At 47.1% G+C, this 18,984-nt stretch overlaps 1 protein-coding gene across 1 annotated transcript in view; it reads left to right on the forward strand.

Moving 5' to 3' along the window:
- The first annotated feature begins 327 nt into the window (after positions 1-327).
- The window catches only part of GDF10 (growth differentiation factor 10), a 44,289-nt gene continuing 25,632 nt past the window's right edge, over positions 328-18,984 (forward strand). The window contains exon 1 of the mRNA XM_085608776.1: positions 328-1,648. Coding sequence (XP_085464902.1) covers positions 1,441-1,648 — 208 coding nt within the window. The 5' untranslated portion in view covers positions 328-1,440. The remainder of the gene's footprint in view (positions 1,649-18,984) is intronic.

The following is an 18,984-nucleotide window of genomic DNA, read 5'->3' on the forward strand; positions in this document are numbered from 1 at the left end:
CTCGCCCCACCTACAATTGTACCGTTCCCGTGCAGTGGTAGCCTCCCCACCAGACGTAATATTCTGGAAAATTGGTAGCCCGGCGCTTTTTCCACCTCCCCTTTCCCCGTGCTGTTGACGCACAGTGAAGGACTCGCCCCGTGCCCCCCTCTTCACCATGCCGGTGCACTGCCTCGCCCCCCGCAGCGTACACCGACATGGCCCCGTCCACCTATTATCAGACGCATTACATTAACGCCCGAGCCCGCTACCTCCCACCCACTGATCCTGTGCCAACGACGCTCCTCCCTCGCAGTCAGGGCGGGGTGGGGGTCTGCCCTGCATCAGAGGAGGTCCTCTACTCTCCCCGCAGGCCCGCGAGCTTCAGTCTCTTAACACACGGAGAAGAGTGTCCCGTGAGGACCCTGGACATCCCCTGACCAACATAGAGGCATACTCGCGAAGGACCGATCACTCCGAAACCATCAGCATTAAGAACGGAGAAACTGCATATGGTCTGTCAGGTGGGAGATCCCACACCAGAGAATCCGGAGATCCACGAGGAGCAGACTAGGGCCAAAGCACACGGCAGGCAGCCGGAGGACCCGCGAGGAGCCCCCCAACAATACTGAAACAGAGGAACACCCGAGAGAAACCTAGCACCCCAAAGCCAGGGGCACCCCTAGGCTCAGAGGGGTTCAAGCACTCTGGAACTAGGAGCTTCCAGCAGGGGCAAGAACAAGGAGAAGGGGGCCCCATAAACAACACAGAATCCCAGGGGTACCCCCAGAGCCCCAGGGAACCTCATATACCGAGGACAAGCCTGGTGAGCGGATCCTGAGCGAACAGAGGGTACCAGGGAAAACCCCGCGCCCCAGAACCTGCAGAGGATCCCGGGGGGACTTCAACACTCTAGCGCATAGAATCGATCGACTGTACTACAGGAGCTGCGAACCCCTGATGCCAGACGCAAGTGCACCGACTTAGATCAGCAGAAGGGGTACAGATAACCCTCACTGGAGCTAGGGCCACGTACAGCACCACTGGAGACTTCCTAGCCGCACAACACCCCAAAACAATCTCAGAGTCACTATTAAACCACAAGGCCAGGGGAAGTCCACAGATGGGGAACCTGTTGCTGGCCACCAAGACCCCAGCCAGAGACACTCGCGCGGCTCCATAGGTCAAGATTCTCCCAAGAGCATCCTGGGGGAAACGGAGCAGCAAACCACCGCCCTGAGTCCTGTGCACACTGGCCCTTGAGAATCGCTGCTCCCTCACCCAGCAGCATTGCCAAACACTGGTACAGGTGCTCCCTTGAGACGCACGGGGGCATTGCCTATGTGAAGGGCACCCGAAGAGCTTGAATACCTGACCTGGCAGACTGCGTCCTCTGACCACACCTGGCACTGCTGTATTCTCGTTCCACCCCGGGTGATTTAATTTCCCACGTGCGCACTCATGAGTCCCTCCAGTCCTCTCCTCCTGCTCGCGCTCCTCCTCGGAGGTGGATGCGCTCGAGCTTCAGGGGTCCTCCTCGATGTGGTGCCCGGAGGCACAGCTCCGGACACAGTCTCCCTCCACATGATGAAACTCTACCAGAAGTACCAGCGCGAAGGAAACCGCCCGAGGGAGGGGAACACCGTGCGCAGCTTCCGCGCAGTGCCGGGTAAGAGAATGGGAGAGGCGGGGCAGCGGATGAGACCCACCGAGTGGGGTGTCCCTGGAGAGGCGCACCATATCATCCAATAGCCCCCTGGAGAAGAGGGGCAACAAGGGGGGGTAGAAGGGTCTCGGTGCCTCACAGGGAGCCTTGGCTCCCGCAGATACGGAGGAGGAGTGGGGTGACCCTGGGCATGAGGTGGTACTGGTACCCACAGAGAGGTCTGGTACCTGGAAAGAGTTGACCATCCCGTCCAATGGGCCCCGACAGGGGTGGGGTGACCCCAGGCAATAAACATGACCTCTGGATGAGGTCAGAGTGGGACCATTGGCATAGGAGTCCCAGGAGAGGCGCGCGCAGTAGCCCGTGCTCTGCTATTGAAGGGTCAGGGCGGAGACACTTGTCAAAAGATGGGATCCGCGAGAGAGGAAGCCACCCTATAAAGCGCATCACCCATTGGCTATAGATTAAGGGACCCGGTAGAGGGGTATGACCCCGGGGGGAATGCGGGACCTTTTAAAAGCGCAGCATCTCCGTCCCTGCAAATGATGGGTCCGAGGAAAAGAGATGGCGCTGCTACAGGGATCCCTACAAGGATGGGATCATAGGGCGACCCTCTTCCCTTGCACATGATGTGGTCCCGAGAGGAGTACAGCCCTTGTGTATATAGGGGCGCCACTCCCTGCAGAAGCACAGCACCTATAATCGGGGCCCGAGAGGAGAGGCGTGATCCCAGACATATATTAGGACGGTCAGGCGAGGTGAGGTGAGGGTGTACCTCAGGTACAAGAGAGAGCGGGACGCATCTCTCTGCAAGAGATGACCCCTGCAGAGAATGACCCCGGAAAATTAGAACCCACCTGCTTCCCACCTACCATAAAAGACTGAGTACAGATGCAAGTACTGGGAGAGGGTGGGCGCTCTGGGTGGCAGAGAAGGGCCACGGTGCGACAGGGCAAAGAGTACAAGTAGTGATGAGTACTATGGACGCTTCACAAGAGACTCTAGGCGCTTATCCTGCGGTAGAGGGTAGGGTTCTATGGTGACGTAGGGGGTTGTTCCAGAGTTGCCTGTAGAGGTTGTGCTCAGTGGACCATGAGTTGTGTTGTGGTTCTGAGCGCCTGCGGCGTGTTGGGGAGGGGGAGGGGAGGGTTTCCGTGCACTGGAGTACTGAGGTCTGTGCTGTATATGGATCTTCAGGGGTTCTCTACTGGGGTACGGGAGTGTAAGCTTTTGTGATATGTTGAGGCAGGGGTGTCTAGCGTTTTTGTGCTGGGGTCCGAATCTTCTGGGGTTTTGCTTTGGTATAGAGTTCGTGGCTCTGTGTTGTGTGCTACATGTCAGTTTTCTGAGCTAATCTTACACGTTTTGGGGTGTCGAAGGGGTCTGTGAAAAAAGGGTATGTTTTGTACAGCACACAGCGTGAGTGGAAGCACCTTTAGGCGCTGAGGTGGGTTTAGGTTTAGTTTTTTTTTGGGTGGGGTGTCAAGATTTACAAGAATGAAGAACACCCTGCAGGACAATATAATACAAACCAGCAGAATTCAACTAAATATTCTACAATTTAAAAGAACACCTTTCGATGTAATCCGCCCATGTACCAGACCACGATACAATATAAGTAACTACAACATTCGCTGCGATATAGTAACAAAAAATGCAGTACATTTCAAAAACAAAAGCATTTACCATATTACAAGCACCAAAACGCACTGTAACGTAAAAGAATGCAATCACACGTCTGTCGCTCTGTCCTCGACTGACAGGTGTAACTTGCGCACTTTTCCATTAATTAAAATAAAAAATACAAAGTTCGAAACTAGACGAATAGAGTCTGTGATTGTCTGCTATCTTTGATAGATGTTTATCTTTTTGTGTGAGGTTGCGCTCCTTTGAGGTTTTGAAGTTCTTCCGAGAATTATCGTAGGGGTAATAAATCTAAGAGGTGGGCGTTTCCTGGCTAGCAGGCACGTCTCCTGCGCGCGCATTCAGCCAGGGGTGATGTCATACAGAAAGGGGCGCAGGAGTTCTCTACCGTGTGTGGCGTGAAATGAGGAATGCAGCATTTCTGCTGTACGTGGCTCAGTTTATTCCGTTTTAGGGGCCCGTGACTATTTTATAGAAACTTTGTACTAAAGAAGAACGATAGTTACACCATTTTCTTTTTAAATTATTAGTACTTTTGAGTAAAGATTAGAGCAAACGGTATTTGTTCCAGGACAACGCAGCAAAAACAGATACCGCCTTGTGTTTTCTCTCTTTGCATAATATATTTGGGAAATACATGGTCTCCATTTTTCGAATGTGAATGATTGGACTATGGTGCAAAAACAGTTATTTTTGTATTACATAAGTAGGAGGAACATGCGTTTTCTCTTTTTTTTTATTTCGTCACGTTGTCTGATTAATGTAAACCACTCTATTCCCGGTCGCACAAACCTTTTATGCAATCTGGTCTGAAACATGCAGCCTGTTCTCCATTCCGCGTTACACAAACAGCAAGATAGTGCAGAATGGCCCAGCCTTGTTATTTCACCGCTGCAAAGTTTCGATAACAAGGCCCCTTGTTCGTCCCTGGGCATGGATAGCGCCTGTCACCGTGGTTTTTCTTTTGCAGCGCGCAGTGGTTGTTGGCCACTGATACTCCACCCAGGTCGGTCAGTTTTAAGTTTTCATTCACTGGCCGTCGAGGTCTTTTTTGGCCTCGTTCTTGGTGGCGGCACCGAAACTTGTATTTGAATTTTGGGAAATACGTCTCAGAAAGTGTCTGCCGTGCCGTTGTTTGCGCCCATGGTCAGGGCACTGTGCACTCGAATTGCCTGGGTGCAGAAATGGGAGCGTCATGGCGCAGAGGCAGTTACGGACTGTCTGCACACTCTACATACTGCGCTTCTCCCCACCCTCGCGGCGGGTCGCACGTAAGATGGCTTTCAACAAGCAGCAGCAGCCAGGGCTTGCTATCGATGGTACAGCAGGTGCTGCGGTGACCACAACCCGGGGGTCTAAGAGGCACACTGCGCATTCGGAATTGCTGCATTTTACTACCCAGCCGTGGGACATGGGGCTCTCACTAGGGTCCAGGGCACCCGTGTTACGCGGCGTAATTTACGCCTCCGGCAACGCTCCTTCATGGCCTGCCAGAACTTGCTTGTAGATGGTGATGATGCAAAAAAGGACGCATTGTAACCAGAAGTTACGTTGGGGGTTTAACAGGGCCGGATTGGGCAACCAAAGCAGTCCTGGGGCCATTTTGTCAGACCAGCCCCCCATGAAAGAGGGGGTGGGGTGCGTAAGTGTGCACTGCTGCTTTTGTTGCTGGGGTCTGATATTGCAGCAGCACAGCAAAACTGGCCCCTCAGTAACAAAACCAGCCCCCACTGCTGAAAAAACGCCCCCACCCTTCCAATCTCCCGGGAAACGCCCTGGGGTTTAACACAGACAGAGAGACCCCCCTCCTTCAGGAGCCCCACATTCAGCCGGGGATATATCAATCTCTGTGAGATGCGGAAGTCTCAGGGCGCGCTGCACTTGACATATTCTGCCAGAGGGCCCCAATATTTTGCGTTACGACACTGAGTTCCGCCGCAACTCTGAGTGGTTCACACGTTCATCGTTCTGTGTCGCAGCACAAAATGACGAAGGCTTCTGCGAAAGTTTAGCCTGACAGCCTCACAGCCATGGAAAGGGGGGCGTGGTAGGTAGGTACCTGAAAAAGTGGGGCCCTTTGCTCCGCGCACGTGTTGGCAGCAGGGGCCTAGCTTCAGGGGGCGTAGTTGTCGTGTTAACACCACCCAAAAAATATATTCTGTAGTAAGTAGTTGGGGACAAGGGCTTTCAGTTGAGTGATGTAGTGTCTATCGGATTTCGCCTGAAAGTTTTAGATACCCACATTGACAAAACACACACACTCACTCTCTCTCTCGTCTCTGTTTGTTTTGAAGGCCATATAAACTATTGATTCGTTTGAATAATGTTGTTTTTTAAGTGCCCCAAACATGAATCCACCCTCCTGTCTCTTTTTACTGTCCCCTAAGCCCCCCTCATACCCTGCTTCTCATATAATGTGTTCTAAAATGCTATCTCAGTGTGACTGTTGGTAAATCTAAAGTTCACACTACTCCAATCCTATTTCCCTAGCCACGCCCCAGGGTGGCAGTCTAGGTTACGCTCTCTGCACAGCTGTCTCAACCACTCCTAGTCTCCCTACGCATCTAGTGCACTGCTGGCCTGGGCTGCTAGTGGAAGGGGAATTATACGCCAACTATGACCGCGATAATTTAGAAGAGGTGGAGGGTAAAATCGACCAGCGCAAGCCTTAATACAGAAAATATTTTGCCAATACTATTTAGGCTATTCAAGTAAAAATCCCGGGGCTTATTTACGAGCCCACTGTGCCGCAGCTGCGTCACTTTTTCTGACCATATTTACAAGGCCACGTAAAGTCACCTTGCTTGACTTTTCCCGGCCTTGTAAATATGGGCCCCTTTCACTCATTACTCTGTGTGAAAGGGGCATTCCATGGGTGTTGCTTTGGCTGTTCCTGCACAAGATTCATGGAACTTGACGCATTCCCAGATGTACACCATTTTGTAAAACTCGGAATGCGTCAGAATCCTATGCCTCCCCAGCGGAGGTGTACAAATGGCGTAACGAGGAGAAATACTTTTATTTCTCCTTGTTTTTAGGTCTCGCCTGACCCAGCGCATGCGCTGGTCTGGCGAGACTTATTGAGAGGGCTCCAAAAAGTGCTACCAGGCCAGCCTAGAGCTACAGTGCATGTGCGCGGACGCGCGCGCCGCGCTTGCCGCGATTACTTTCACTTTCGATGTTTGATCGCGATCACTTTCACGGCCCGCTTGGCATAGCCAATAGGTCTCGCTTTTGGGACCTTGTAAGTATTTAGTTATGCAACTGTTGCATGGCTAAACACTTATAAGGTCCAAAAGGCGAGACCTAATGGCTATGCCAATGCTTGTTTCCTCTTTCTATGCATGCTGTTATAAAGAGGAAAATGCCATTAATGATTGTTTTTGTGCAGGAAGGTGTCCCTTCCTGCACAACAACAATTATCCTGCAGCGCAGGCACCCTTGCAAAATGAAACAAGGCTGCCCGCTCTGGCGCATGGCAGCCAATTGTGCACCAGAGCAATGGAAAGTACAGAGATCCATCATATTGTTGTTAATACAACTCCTCCCTGTGCTTTGAAAATGATGCAGCACAGCTCAGCTAAATGGCTTGCGGCGCCGCACTGTGTAATTTTATCGCAGATGGGGCCCCTAGGTCCAAGAAGCGGAACTGCATTACTTATTAAGGTGGACCAAGCAGTTGTTCATCGCGAGCTTTGCATTCCATTTTCCCATTGTTTTTTGCCCTCCTTCTGACACAGCTGCCCGTCACAAAGGTCCACACATAGACCTGCAGTGCCCATTGATATCCCAATGCTGAAAGGTTGCAAGAGCCCTCCCAGTGTACTCTATTCCGAGCCATGTGGTCCCAGCACTGCCACAGGCAGAGCGATCAGCGCCATCTTGCTCTTCAGTGGGCTCCAGAAGTGTGCATCCTGGTCAGGAGATTCCCCTGTCCTCACTTAGCCAGGGCTTTCAGTGGGATGAAAAAACTGGGGGGGTCTCTCAAAGGGGTGTGGTCAATGTAATTAAGGGCGTGGCTTTAAAAACATGTGAGATAAAAATCTGTGCTTAGCATAGTGTGCCGCCTGACATGTATTTTGCTGTTTCTGTCATTGCATCCAGATATATGATGCAACAAGTAACATCATACCTCCAACATGTCAGGACTATTGGCTTTGTCAATGGTTGTTAGTTGCATAAGATAAATAAGCAGCAAATATAACTTGTTATATATAAAATTGAAAAAGCTTCTACTTAAAACCCTGGTGACACCACAACAATGTTGCTGTTCCTGAGTCTCAAAAAGAGAAGGGAAATCCAGAGAGAAATTGACTCTCTTTAAAGGATTTCCAATCCCCTAAGACGCTAGCCTGGCATGATGTCATGACGTAACTTCTCCACAAGTGAGAAGTGAGCAGTGCGAGCACGCGCACATAGACGTGCCTGCTGTCACTGCAGTCCGGAAAAAACGGACCACCCATGCCAGGGCACAAAACAGAGCCCGATAGAGACCCGTTTCGAGGCCTCCTTTAAAAAACAGCCGGTGCTCAGACCCGGTGAGACCCGGCCCACTTAAAGCCCTGCACTTAGCTGTGACTTCTCCACCTGCTTTGTAAGGTGGATAGTGCTACTCATCTCACCATGCTCATCAACGTACTCCCATCTCAACATAGCTAAATCAACAGGTTCTCGCCAGGGCCTGTATTGTTACTCTACATGTACATACTATCTCCATGGTCTGTATCGCTCACATAACCTGACAGGTTCTCTGCATGACCTGCCCTGTAGTGCTCCCGTGTATCTGCAGGTTCTCTCCATGACCTATAATGTTCCACTGCGTTTACAGTTTTCATTTCTTCTTGACCTGTAGTGCTGCAGTGCTCCACTCTACATGGAAGCCTTGTCCATCTACAGGTTATCTCCAGGGTATGTAGTAGTTCTCTTCATACACAGACCTGCTTCATGGCCTTTAGAGGTCCTCTATATAGCTTTTTCTCCATGGTCGGTAATGGTCCTCTGTATCCATAGGTTCTCTCCATGTCCTGTAGTGTTCCCTGTATCTCTAGTTTCTCTCCATGACCTGTAACGTTCATCTGCATCTACAGGTTTTCTTTTCTTCATGACCTGTAGTACTGTAATACCCCACTCTACCAGAAGGCTCTCTCAGTGTACTTATGTGGTTCTGTCCATCTACAGGTTGTCTCCATGGTATGTAGTAGTTCTCTTCATACACAGACCTGCTTCATGGCCTTTAGAGGTCCTCTCTATAGATTCTTCTCCATGGTCGGTATTGATCCTCTGTATCCATAGGTTCTCTCCGTGGCCAGTAGTGATCCCTGTATCTCCGGTTTCTCTCCATGACCTGTAATGTTCATCTGCATCTACAGGGTTTCTTTTCTGCATGACCTGTAGTACTGTAATAGGTCACGCTACCAGTGTGTTCTCTCTGAGGACTGTGGTAGTCCTGTCCATCTGCAGGTTCTCTCCATTGCCTGGAGCTTTTGATGCATCTACAGGTTCTCTTTATATCCTCTAAATGTCCTCTGGAGTTACAGGTTATCTACAGGTTTACTTTTCTTTATGACCTGTAGTACTGTAATACCCCACTCTACCAGAAGGCTGCCTCAGAGTCCTGTTGTGGTCCTGTCCATCTACAGTTTGTCTCCATGGTCTGTAGTGCTTCTCTTCATATACAGACCAGCTTCATGGCCTTTAAGGGTCCTCTTTAGCTGTATGTTTTTCTCCATGGTTAGTATTTTCACATTATTTGCAGCCTTGGGTGTGAAATGTTTGTGATGCAGAGCCAACACTAACTTCCCCCTATTGTCCATCCTGCTGGGTGATTAGAAGGGCACATCTTGAAGACAGGAAACATAACCACCTCTTTTTCGGTCTCCAAAAACACAAACTAGAACTTTTCATTTGTCTTCTTTCTCCTGTCTGGCTAAAATCTATTACATTGTCATGCCAGGACTTCTCTTCTCAATATGGTGTTTGGAATAGTTCTGGTATTGTTGTAGGAATTAGATGATATTTTACATGGTGTCAGGAAATCTGTCGGAAAGAAATACACAATGTCGCTTTAAATAACCGGCAAAATAGGCTATTTTTACAGCTCCTCATCCAGGGATAACCCATTTCAAAGCACCACAGGCAGCAAACCCACTACAGTCAGCACAGGAAATAAAACATGCATGAAAGCACCGCTAAATGCACACAAAGAACACGATAACAATGAGGGCACCCTGAACAGACGGCCATGGGGAATGCGGTAGCCATAGAGGCATGGAAGGCACAGCATGGAGTCGCCATAAGCAACAAATCAACATGAGGGAACTGTGCAGACACATATGAGATGAAACAAAACAGCCACCAATGCACCGTGTAAAGATGCATTCTGGGCCCCATTGCAAAAATAAACATATAGGCGCATATTTACTCCTCCACCTGAATTTTTTTTTACATTTATTTACGATTCCTCTAGTAGGTTCTGTCATGTGCAAAAGGCCTTGCAGGGGTAATGGACGACCTGGACAAATCCACATTTTATCCCTCTTTTAACAAAACACTTTTCGGGTGGTGAAAGCTCTTCCCCTACACCTCACCATCGGTGCTGATAGTAGGGGCGCGGGACCTGCTGCAGGGTCCCTAAAAAGAACATTCTGGAGTTCAGAATGAGAATAAGCAATAAAGAAACCTTGACATTTTGTTTTGTTCTGTCCCCATTTGCTGTACGTTCAAAGACAGAGGTCAGAGGTCAGGCTATGTCTTCTGACAAAATGCTGCTTATTCTTTTAACATGAAGATTATTTTCTTTCTCTGACTTCAATGTTAGAGGATTTTATAAAGTCAATTAACTGACAGTCTTGCTGGGGTCCAGGGTGTTTGAAAGGCTGCAGGATTTCAGTTTTTTCTAACACACATCTAAATATCTGTAAAGAAACTGCACAGATATTTCAAAACATCAGCAGATGGGAACACACTAACAAAGGCCATTTTGTTTGTAATTCTGAAGTTTGAGGGAAACAAATATTTTAGGAGGCCTCAACACAAATCAAATCACTTTGTGATGCACAAATTATATTGTCCGGAAACTGATTTCCACCTTTGTGCGCTGTATCGTTTTATCAGTAAACCTGCGCATCAATGCACATTTTGTTTCCATTTCATTTGAGACTGTGCTGTCTGTAAATGACAGTGCGCTAACACGCCATGCTTTAGTCATATATGTGACAGTGTGCTCCAAAATGCACTTCATACTACACCACCCACTCTTTAGCCGAATTGGTGTGGCTCACTTGCCACACTTGTTCTTTGTGCGACACTGTTTTTTCACAATCCCTATTCATGGCAGCACCCCCACTTCCAGCACCATTGCACCTCACCATATCTTGCTGTGGCCAGTTTACCTTTCCATTCCAGAAGGGTAACTGGAGCTAATCGGTGACCTGTTGCAGGATTAAAAAGTGTCAGAACGAAGTTTGTGAATGCCCATAAAATTCCATGATTTTGGGCATTCTCAAATTTCCGAGGCAAACCACACCTGGTACACCAATTTGCCATACCATGAGTGAACATTACTACTACGGATTATCTGCCTTTGGGTTGAGAAATCTGCAGAAGTAAATTGATTTACACCTATACGAAATTCCTTTGTGAATTCTAAACAGAGGCAAAAAGGGTATTTTCAGCCTTCAACTTACATTGATGACCACATTTTTCTTTACAAATAAGGCCCACGGTGAATACATATTTTATAGTCATTCAGTGCAGACAAGAGAAGGTAGAATAAAAATGGAAGTATCAGTAGAGACACACAAGAGAAAAAACCCTCAGAAGAATCGCTACAGACACACATGGATTGCATTAGTCACGCAGTAAAGACATGCAGAAGGAGTACAACACCAATGGGGTGTTAGTACAAACACTCATAAGAAAGAAAAACACAGTGGCACCTGATACAGACACACAGACTAAAACGAAAACTGGGACACAAACATGCATGAGATGAAGAACATCCGTATTGGTAGAGACACAGAGGAACTACAACTGCATTGTGGACACCAGCAGAGACACAAAAGAGTTAAAACACAGACACATCTATCACAGATACGCAGATGTTGTAAAACACACTTGGAATCTCCCTTTATGGAAACACAAGGAATGCAACCTCCTTATGGTTACCTATTACAGAAAATATAAGAATAATAAAACGAAAGAAGCAGCAGTAGGCATACACGAAAAGAAAAAACCAAACTAAAAGCTTCTAATATAGGCATACTGAAGGAGTAAAACGACGGCGTGGGTAGCAGTACAGGCATAAACGCGGAAAAAGCAACCAGGGAGCTTCCCACTTCAGACAGCAGAGTAACCAAAAACAACCTAGAAGGCATTGGTACAGGCTCAATTAAGGAATGCAATTATGGAGTCACTCAGTACAAAATAAATAATAAGTTAAACAGGTACGAGGGGGCATCGGTTTAGTTACACAGAGAACAACATATTATAAAGGCACCTAGTAGGGTCACACAGAGGAAACACCACAACCACCGAAGGAAATAGCACAGCTGCACACACAGCTAAGAATAAAACCACCCAACCACCCAGCACTGACACACTGGAAGCAATACTAGCAAAAATGCACCAAGAACAGTTTTGTAAACAAAAGTAAGGTCCTTGTAGGTAATCAGTCCAGTAGCCAGTAGTGTAGTTTATGTAGGTTCATTCAGTTAGAGGTAAGATGGTACAGCCCCACTGGGAACAGCATCCTGCTGTTCAGCCCCACTCATTCCAACTGACCACGCATCCAAACCATGCCCTCGTGACATTGTGTTGCATCACACTCACACAGGCTGAGCTGCAAGGAACTAGGAGATCATAGAATACAACAAACAGACATCACAAGGCAAAGTTCAGCCACAGAGATATACAGTGCAGTCACAAACAGGATACAAAACAACCAAATAGGTAATCAGACACAGTGAGCAACACAACCACCGGAACATCCAGGAGAAACACACAAACTGGGAGCAGTACAACTTCACAGGAACCTAATACGGTTCACACACAGGATACAATACAACCATTGAGCCAGCCACTTATTTTACCGGGAGCTCGATAACTGGAGCAAATGGAGCCACACATTCACTCTTTGGCCTCTCCGGGGCGAGAACGGAGCTCACGCTGCTCATGCGCTGGCTTCTCTGATGCAATCGCATCTAAGGGGTGAGCCAGGAGAGGCAATGAGTCTGATGGTGCAAGCCACCTTTCGTGACGTCACTTCCTGTCGTGACGTCAGCGTCCCCACTTCTTTTTTAGGACTTGTGCCCTGCTCCTCGACTACATGGAGAGAGGAGAAGTAATTCTACATTCCTTTCTATGGCGACGGAGAAGAGGAGGGTTCAAAGAACAAGGGTGGAGTTTAATCGACTTCACATAGAAGTGAGGTTTGTGAAAAGATAGAGGTGTGGTATCTCGCACAGCCACTGAGGACATTGCCCTACAGTGCAATCACACTGACACCTGCTCAGGCAAATACATCACATGTAAACACACTGCCAGTGGCCCCTACACACTGACACACCTCGGGGTTAGGCAACTAGCCAGCATCACCTGTGTGCAGCAGGAGCGGCTGGTGTCAGGGAAGAGTGGCGGGGCGGGTGTGGACAACAATATAAAAAAAACATAAAAAATAACTCATCTTCTGCCCGCCGCATCGCTATCTTCTGCTCCTCTCCACTACAGGCACAGGCTTCCAGACTCCCCTGTGCTCAATATGGACGTTGCTCTCATGCTGCTGGCAGCCTGAGAGATGCATCAGGATTGGTATGAGCTCTCCCGGTTTGCGCCCCTAGGAAGACTGGGAGCCTGTGCCTGCTGCTTCCAACCCAGCAATACAGCGCAGGTTGGAGACAGACCAGTGCACATGTTGACGGGCGGTCACACCGACATGAGCACTGACAATACTGTCCACCACTTCCCCTCCGTCACTGTTCTCCTGATGGCCTAGCCCCAAAGACTTGGCCTGGGACAGAAGAATAAAACGATAATAAACACGTTTTATTTTTCACGTTTTTAGGCTGCTGGTAGGGGCAGCAACGCTTATTCGCCATAGCGTAGGAGCCGCCGCTGGTGTGGACACTGCCAGCATCAGCTGTAGGCACATTATTGACACCATCATCACTCAGAGCATGGGACGACATACCTGTATCCATCAAGACTACCTCATTCCTGCTCCAGATCTGAAGACGCACCTTTTCATAGACAGCACATCTTCATGCAGTGACAGTTGCCTTCCGCTTCAGGACCACAGCTTCTACTCCAATCACACATTGACTGTATCTTTGCCTTCGATCCTGTTCAGAGCTTCACTGCCTTTTGGCTACTTTTCTCTCAACAACACTACATATATATTTGCAGACAGACACGGGTTATAGGTAAGGGTGGGCGTCGTGCTCTGCTTCGCCCACGGAGTGCACGTAGCGCTGCCTGCTTCGCCGTTTACGAAGTAGGCGTAGCATGCAGCGCTACGCCCACGCCGCTGCAAAGCGAAGCTGCCCGCCACCCGCCGGCCCTCATTTTAAAATACTTTAAAGAATAGAAAAAGTAAATAAAAGACCTTACCTGCAGTGCGGCGTCCCGGGGCTCCCTCTTCTTGCTTGCCGGTAACTTCTTCACACAAATGCACATGCACGGACGCCCGCGCATGCGCATTTCTTCGCGCTGCTCCACGTAGCCCCACTACGCCCACTACGCCCAGGGCTGGTTATAGGATAAGCAAACTTGGTTGTGTGTTTGGTCCACAAACCCTGAGTAATGCTTTAGACTTGGCTTCACACCAATAACCCAAGCAGAAAAATCAGACTCAATTTAGGACAAATAAAGGCTAAATGTACCATTATGGTTCCACAAAATAGTGCATGGCCTGAATATTAAGGAAGCTCTCCACTTATTTTCATACTGTAATCCTTTTATCTCTCTATTTCTACATTGTTATATCTTTGTTTACTGCTGCTGGCCAGTTTTCAGTTCAAAGTAGGATGACGCCTAATATGATGCTATGTAAAGGCTTACATTCTTTTTTGGTTTTGTGGTTGGCTCAACACATACATTTGAATTTAAAGATCTGGTTGGCACAGTGTGTGCTTTTATCATAAATACGCTGCTTCCAGGACATTCAGTGAAAGACAGAGTGGCTGCTTACAAGCCGCTCCATGTTTCACAGTGCAGGCGGCCACTGTCTGCCCTTTAAGGAGGGTACAGAGATCAACCTGCAGGTGGACGCAGTGAGTGACTGCACTTACCTGCTGGGCAATGACTGGAGATCCATGGGACCCCCCTTGCCCCCTCCAGAGGGCTGCCCTCAGGGGATGCACTGAAGTGTTCCACCTCTTTGTGGCACTCTGACAGTGCTCCTCCTAAGGGCCGCCTGCTTGCCTCTGTGCCCATGTCTGTCACAAGGCGTTAGCACAGAGGTAACATGGTTTCCTTATTTGCATGGGGCCATGCCCTCATGCTAATGAGGCAACACCCTCTCTCTCAAGACAGCGCTGGCGCTCTATGTGCACCTGCACAATAAGTATTACAGAAGGGACTGCACAAGCATCTGTTGCCGATTCTCTGATCCCATAGTGTAACAGGGGTGCACAGGGCAGGTGCACATGCCTGTTGCATCCCTGGGGCACTATGAATAATACAGCTCCTGGTTAGGATTAAACCTTCAGGTACTTAACATTTGAATATGGCACAATGATCATGACTGATTAATCGTATATGTGTGATCAGGACTTAATTAATAAGAAACTTACAAATTACACTTTAACATAATTAGGGACATGTGTTACCCAATAGAGATAAAAGTTGTGTAAACCAGGCGTGGCCAAAATAAAAAATATGCCAGCATTATTTGTGCAATTTAAGTAAATAAAAATATGCTCTTCTGCTCGGTCGCGTAATTGCAAGTCATTAGCAACAAACTGTTACCACAAGCTGCCACGAATAACGCAAACACCCAGAATGCGAGTGTCTGTTACTCATGTCAGTTGTGTTTTACACGCTATGGGGCAGATTTATGAGCCCCTTGCGCCACTTTTGCGTCACTTTTCCCATGTTAAAAGTGACGCAAAAGCGGCGCAAGGGGCTCATAAATCTGCCCCTATATATTTACTGCAAAATGTGTTCTCAAGTAAAAAATTGACAGGAGGATGCATTTCATTTTGAAATATAGTGCTAAATGACATATCTGCAGTTCACATAATTCTGCATCATTTTTCTAAAATTTCACATAATTATGCAAAAGCAAACGACGTGAATTTTGCACATCCCAGTGTAAATAATATTCACACTTGTTTTAGCACTAGTGCCTATTATGAGAGGATAGCAGATTGTGCTCAGTCCATTTTTTGCCCCGACACTAACCACCAGCTTTTAGCCCACTGGTGAAGTTGCTGAGGTCCGGGGTTGCCGAATAACAAGGTTGCTTGGCATTGACTCCACCTTATACCTCTTTCTTCCCCAAGAGTACTTTTTTCTCTATCCCTGTAGCTCGTTTTCATCCCCACTTTTTCTGTTTGTCACTGTTTTCCAAAGTTTCACTCCCACCTTCTTGCTTCTTTTTTGCTTTCTCTCTCTAACTTTGAGTCAGTCTGATGATGATAAAAATGTCTGTTTCCGTAAAAATGAGCGCTGTTGGGCCCCACCATTAATCACCACAAACTAAGTACTGCCAACATTGTATGAAGGATTCTGTGTTATCTATACTGACTGCAGGATGTTTATCCCAACCATTAGTTGAGCTCAGAAGAGGCAGAATACTCTGGCAAAAGAAAATACATTATTTTATCTTCAACCACTATATAGGCGTTTCATTTACTCATTGATAAAGCAGCTGTTGATTTTGTAGAAAATTCTGCAGCTGTAGCATCTGACATGAAATTGGCATGTGCTGCTGTTGCCATCCTTACTGTGTCTTTAGTCTTGTGTTTTGGTTGTAACTTCCCACTGTAAAGCCTACAGTGGAGCTCTCCCTGTCTAAACTGTTTCTTAGTGCTAGGGGAGAGCTGCTTTGGGGCGCAGAGACTCGCCAAAAAGCCCTTCAAAACCTCATCAGGGGTAGCAAGCGCTATATAAATGCAAACCTTTTCCTCTTCTATCCCTCCACTATCATTCTCAATTCAATTAACAGACTAACATATCCACAGCTCAAATTAATTTCATATTTCACTATACTAATTCACCACTTTTTGGGTTCTGGAGTAGCGTGCCACTCGCAGAAAAAGTGCTTCGACCACTTGTTAGGGATAGTAAGTGCTACATAAATGCAATTACAACAAGCATTGGCATAGCCAATAGGTCTCGCATTTGGGACCTTATAAGTGTTTAGCCATGCAACAGTTGCACAACTAAATACTTATAAGGTCCCAAAAGCGAGACCTATTGGCTATGCGAAGCGGCCGCGAAAGTGATCACGATCACAATCAAACATCAAAGTGGCCGCGCGGCCGCGCAAGTGAAAGTAATCGCGGTAAAGCGCGACGCGCGCGCCCGCCCACATGCACTGTAGCTCTAGGCTGGCCTGGTAGCACTTTTTGGAGCCCTCTCAATAAGTCTCGCCAGACCAGCGCATGCGCTGGGTCAGGCGAGACCTAAAAATACAATACAGTGCACATATAAGCAACATAACAGCTACTGCACCACACAAGCTTAAAAGGAAGGGCGTATACCTCAGCACATAATCTCAACACGCCCTGATTCAGCAATGACGGTTACTACTTCTTTCGCAAGTGTGCAAAAATGTACCCAATTTAAATGAATAGGAACCCCAGAACAAGTGTAAATGATGAACATACAAAGAATATTCAAAGACAAACCTGCCAAAGGCAGCCTTGGAAAATGATTGCCCAAGTTCTTGAAAAAAACGTATATCAGCAATTTAAGGCAAAGCCGACTAAAGTGAATGTGGTTCAATAGTGAGTGAAGTATGAAAACTCCAATTATGAAACCGATTATATGAGTAGGACAGTAGGTTACATTTATGGAGGATATTCCGTAGCATTGCTACCTAGCACTAATAACATATTATCATTCTTAGTCGTAACACCAAAATTTGATTTACTTACTTGGACTGCAATTTGCTTAAATCGGAAATGGCTTTTCTTCAGTTCAATTATTTGTTTGAAATGACTGTGGAAAGAATGCTCACATGTTTTAAAAGTACTTTTACAGATATACCGGTCCTTTCTATTTGCGCTAGCTACATATGAATATTCCTTGAATTTTCGAATTTCATTCTCATTTTAAAATGTTTTGGGGCTGATTCACAAAGACATTTAAGAGTGTTTAGAAGACTGCTACAGGAGTACTACTTTACATACTTCCAAATGCCCTTGAGACTAGGGGGCATATTATCAAGCTCTTGCTATAGACTTATCGCCGATTTTAGCGTCCGTTTTCAGGCGAAAAGCGGCGATAATTCTATTGCACTATTATCAAGCAAGCGCTAAACTGCTTTAGCGCTTGCTTGATAATGTTAGCGACCGTTTTCAATTACGCCTTGCATGTCATCGCTAATGACATGCAAGGTAGGCGTTCCTGACTTAAAGTCCATGAAGACGGTCGCTAAAACAACATCGTCCTATTACCAATGCGGCCCGAATCCAACGACGCAATAAAAAAACGTGCGCTAAGCGCGTTTATTGCATTTCCGTAACGCCTAAATGAAATATGACTTAGCCATACACTACATGAGAGGTGGATAGTTCAGGTTACGACCACGCTTGCCTATTAGCAAGCTTTTTTTTATCGCACTGGGTTTATCGCAGGAATACTCCCGCTAAAACAAGCTATCGCTGGCTTTCACAACGCATCTTAGCGGCGCATTGATAATAGGCCGCTAATGATGCAGTGTGAACCAGCGATAGACGGCGATAAAAAAAAATGCGCTAAACACGCTTAGCGATATTTATCGCATTTTGTTGATAATATCCCCCTTGGTCTCTTAGGTGCTTGCTCCTGCGTTGCTTTTAAAAACCATCACACACAAAATGGGGTTGGGCCCGTACAAAGCTGGAACAAGGCTGGGCCACAAAATAAATGTTTACAAGAAAAGGGGGGACTTGCCTGCTAGTTTCAAAGCTACTTCAAACTGGATGATTCAGTCCGGCCCTGCAAATAAATTGCCCAGCAGCTTTTAAGTAAAACAATTGTCATGTCTTTTATACATACTCAGTAACCATAGAACTGGGCACAGCATCCACATATCATTAAATTACTAACAAATGTTTATGACAATATTGAAAGGCAAAACGCCCTTCATCAATCAGGAAATCACGTGCAAACACCAAAGTGAAAAAGTGCTCCCCAACCAACACCAGTGGCAATACGTTGATAACCAATATGAATACAGAATTTACAATAATACATGAAAATACACACATTTCAATAATGACAAACAAAGCAATCTCCTGGCACACCAGCCTAAAGTAATTAGTTGCTGAGCAGTTTGTTTGCAGGGTCTTACTGAATCTTCCAGGCTACACCCAATGAACCAGCTTTGAAACTAGCTTAAGCCGCCCCCAACATTTTTTCTTGTATAGAACTGCTAACAAAAAGCCGAGAAGCTCCTCAGGAAATTACACTTGGAAATGAGATATTTGTGAGAGATTCTCACCTCTTGGAAGTCTGAATACACCAATCAACAGGCGAAAGTTAGGCAG

The sequence above is a fragment of the Triturus cristatus genome, chromosome 1_2, assembly GCF_964204655.1.
Source record: "Triturus cristatus chromosome 1_2, aTriCri1.1, whole genome shotgun sequence".
Taxonomy (NCBI): domain Eukaryota; kingdom Metazoa; phylum Chordata; class Amphibia; order Caudata; family Salamandridae; genus Triturus; species Triturus cristatus.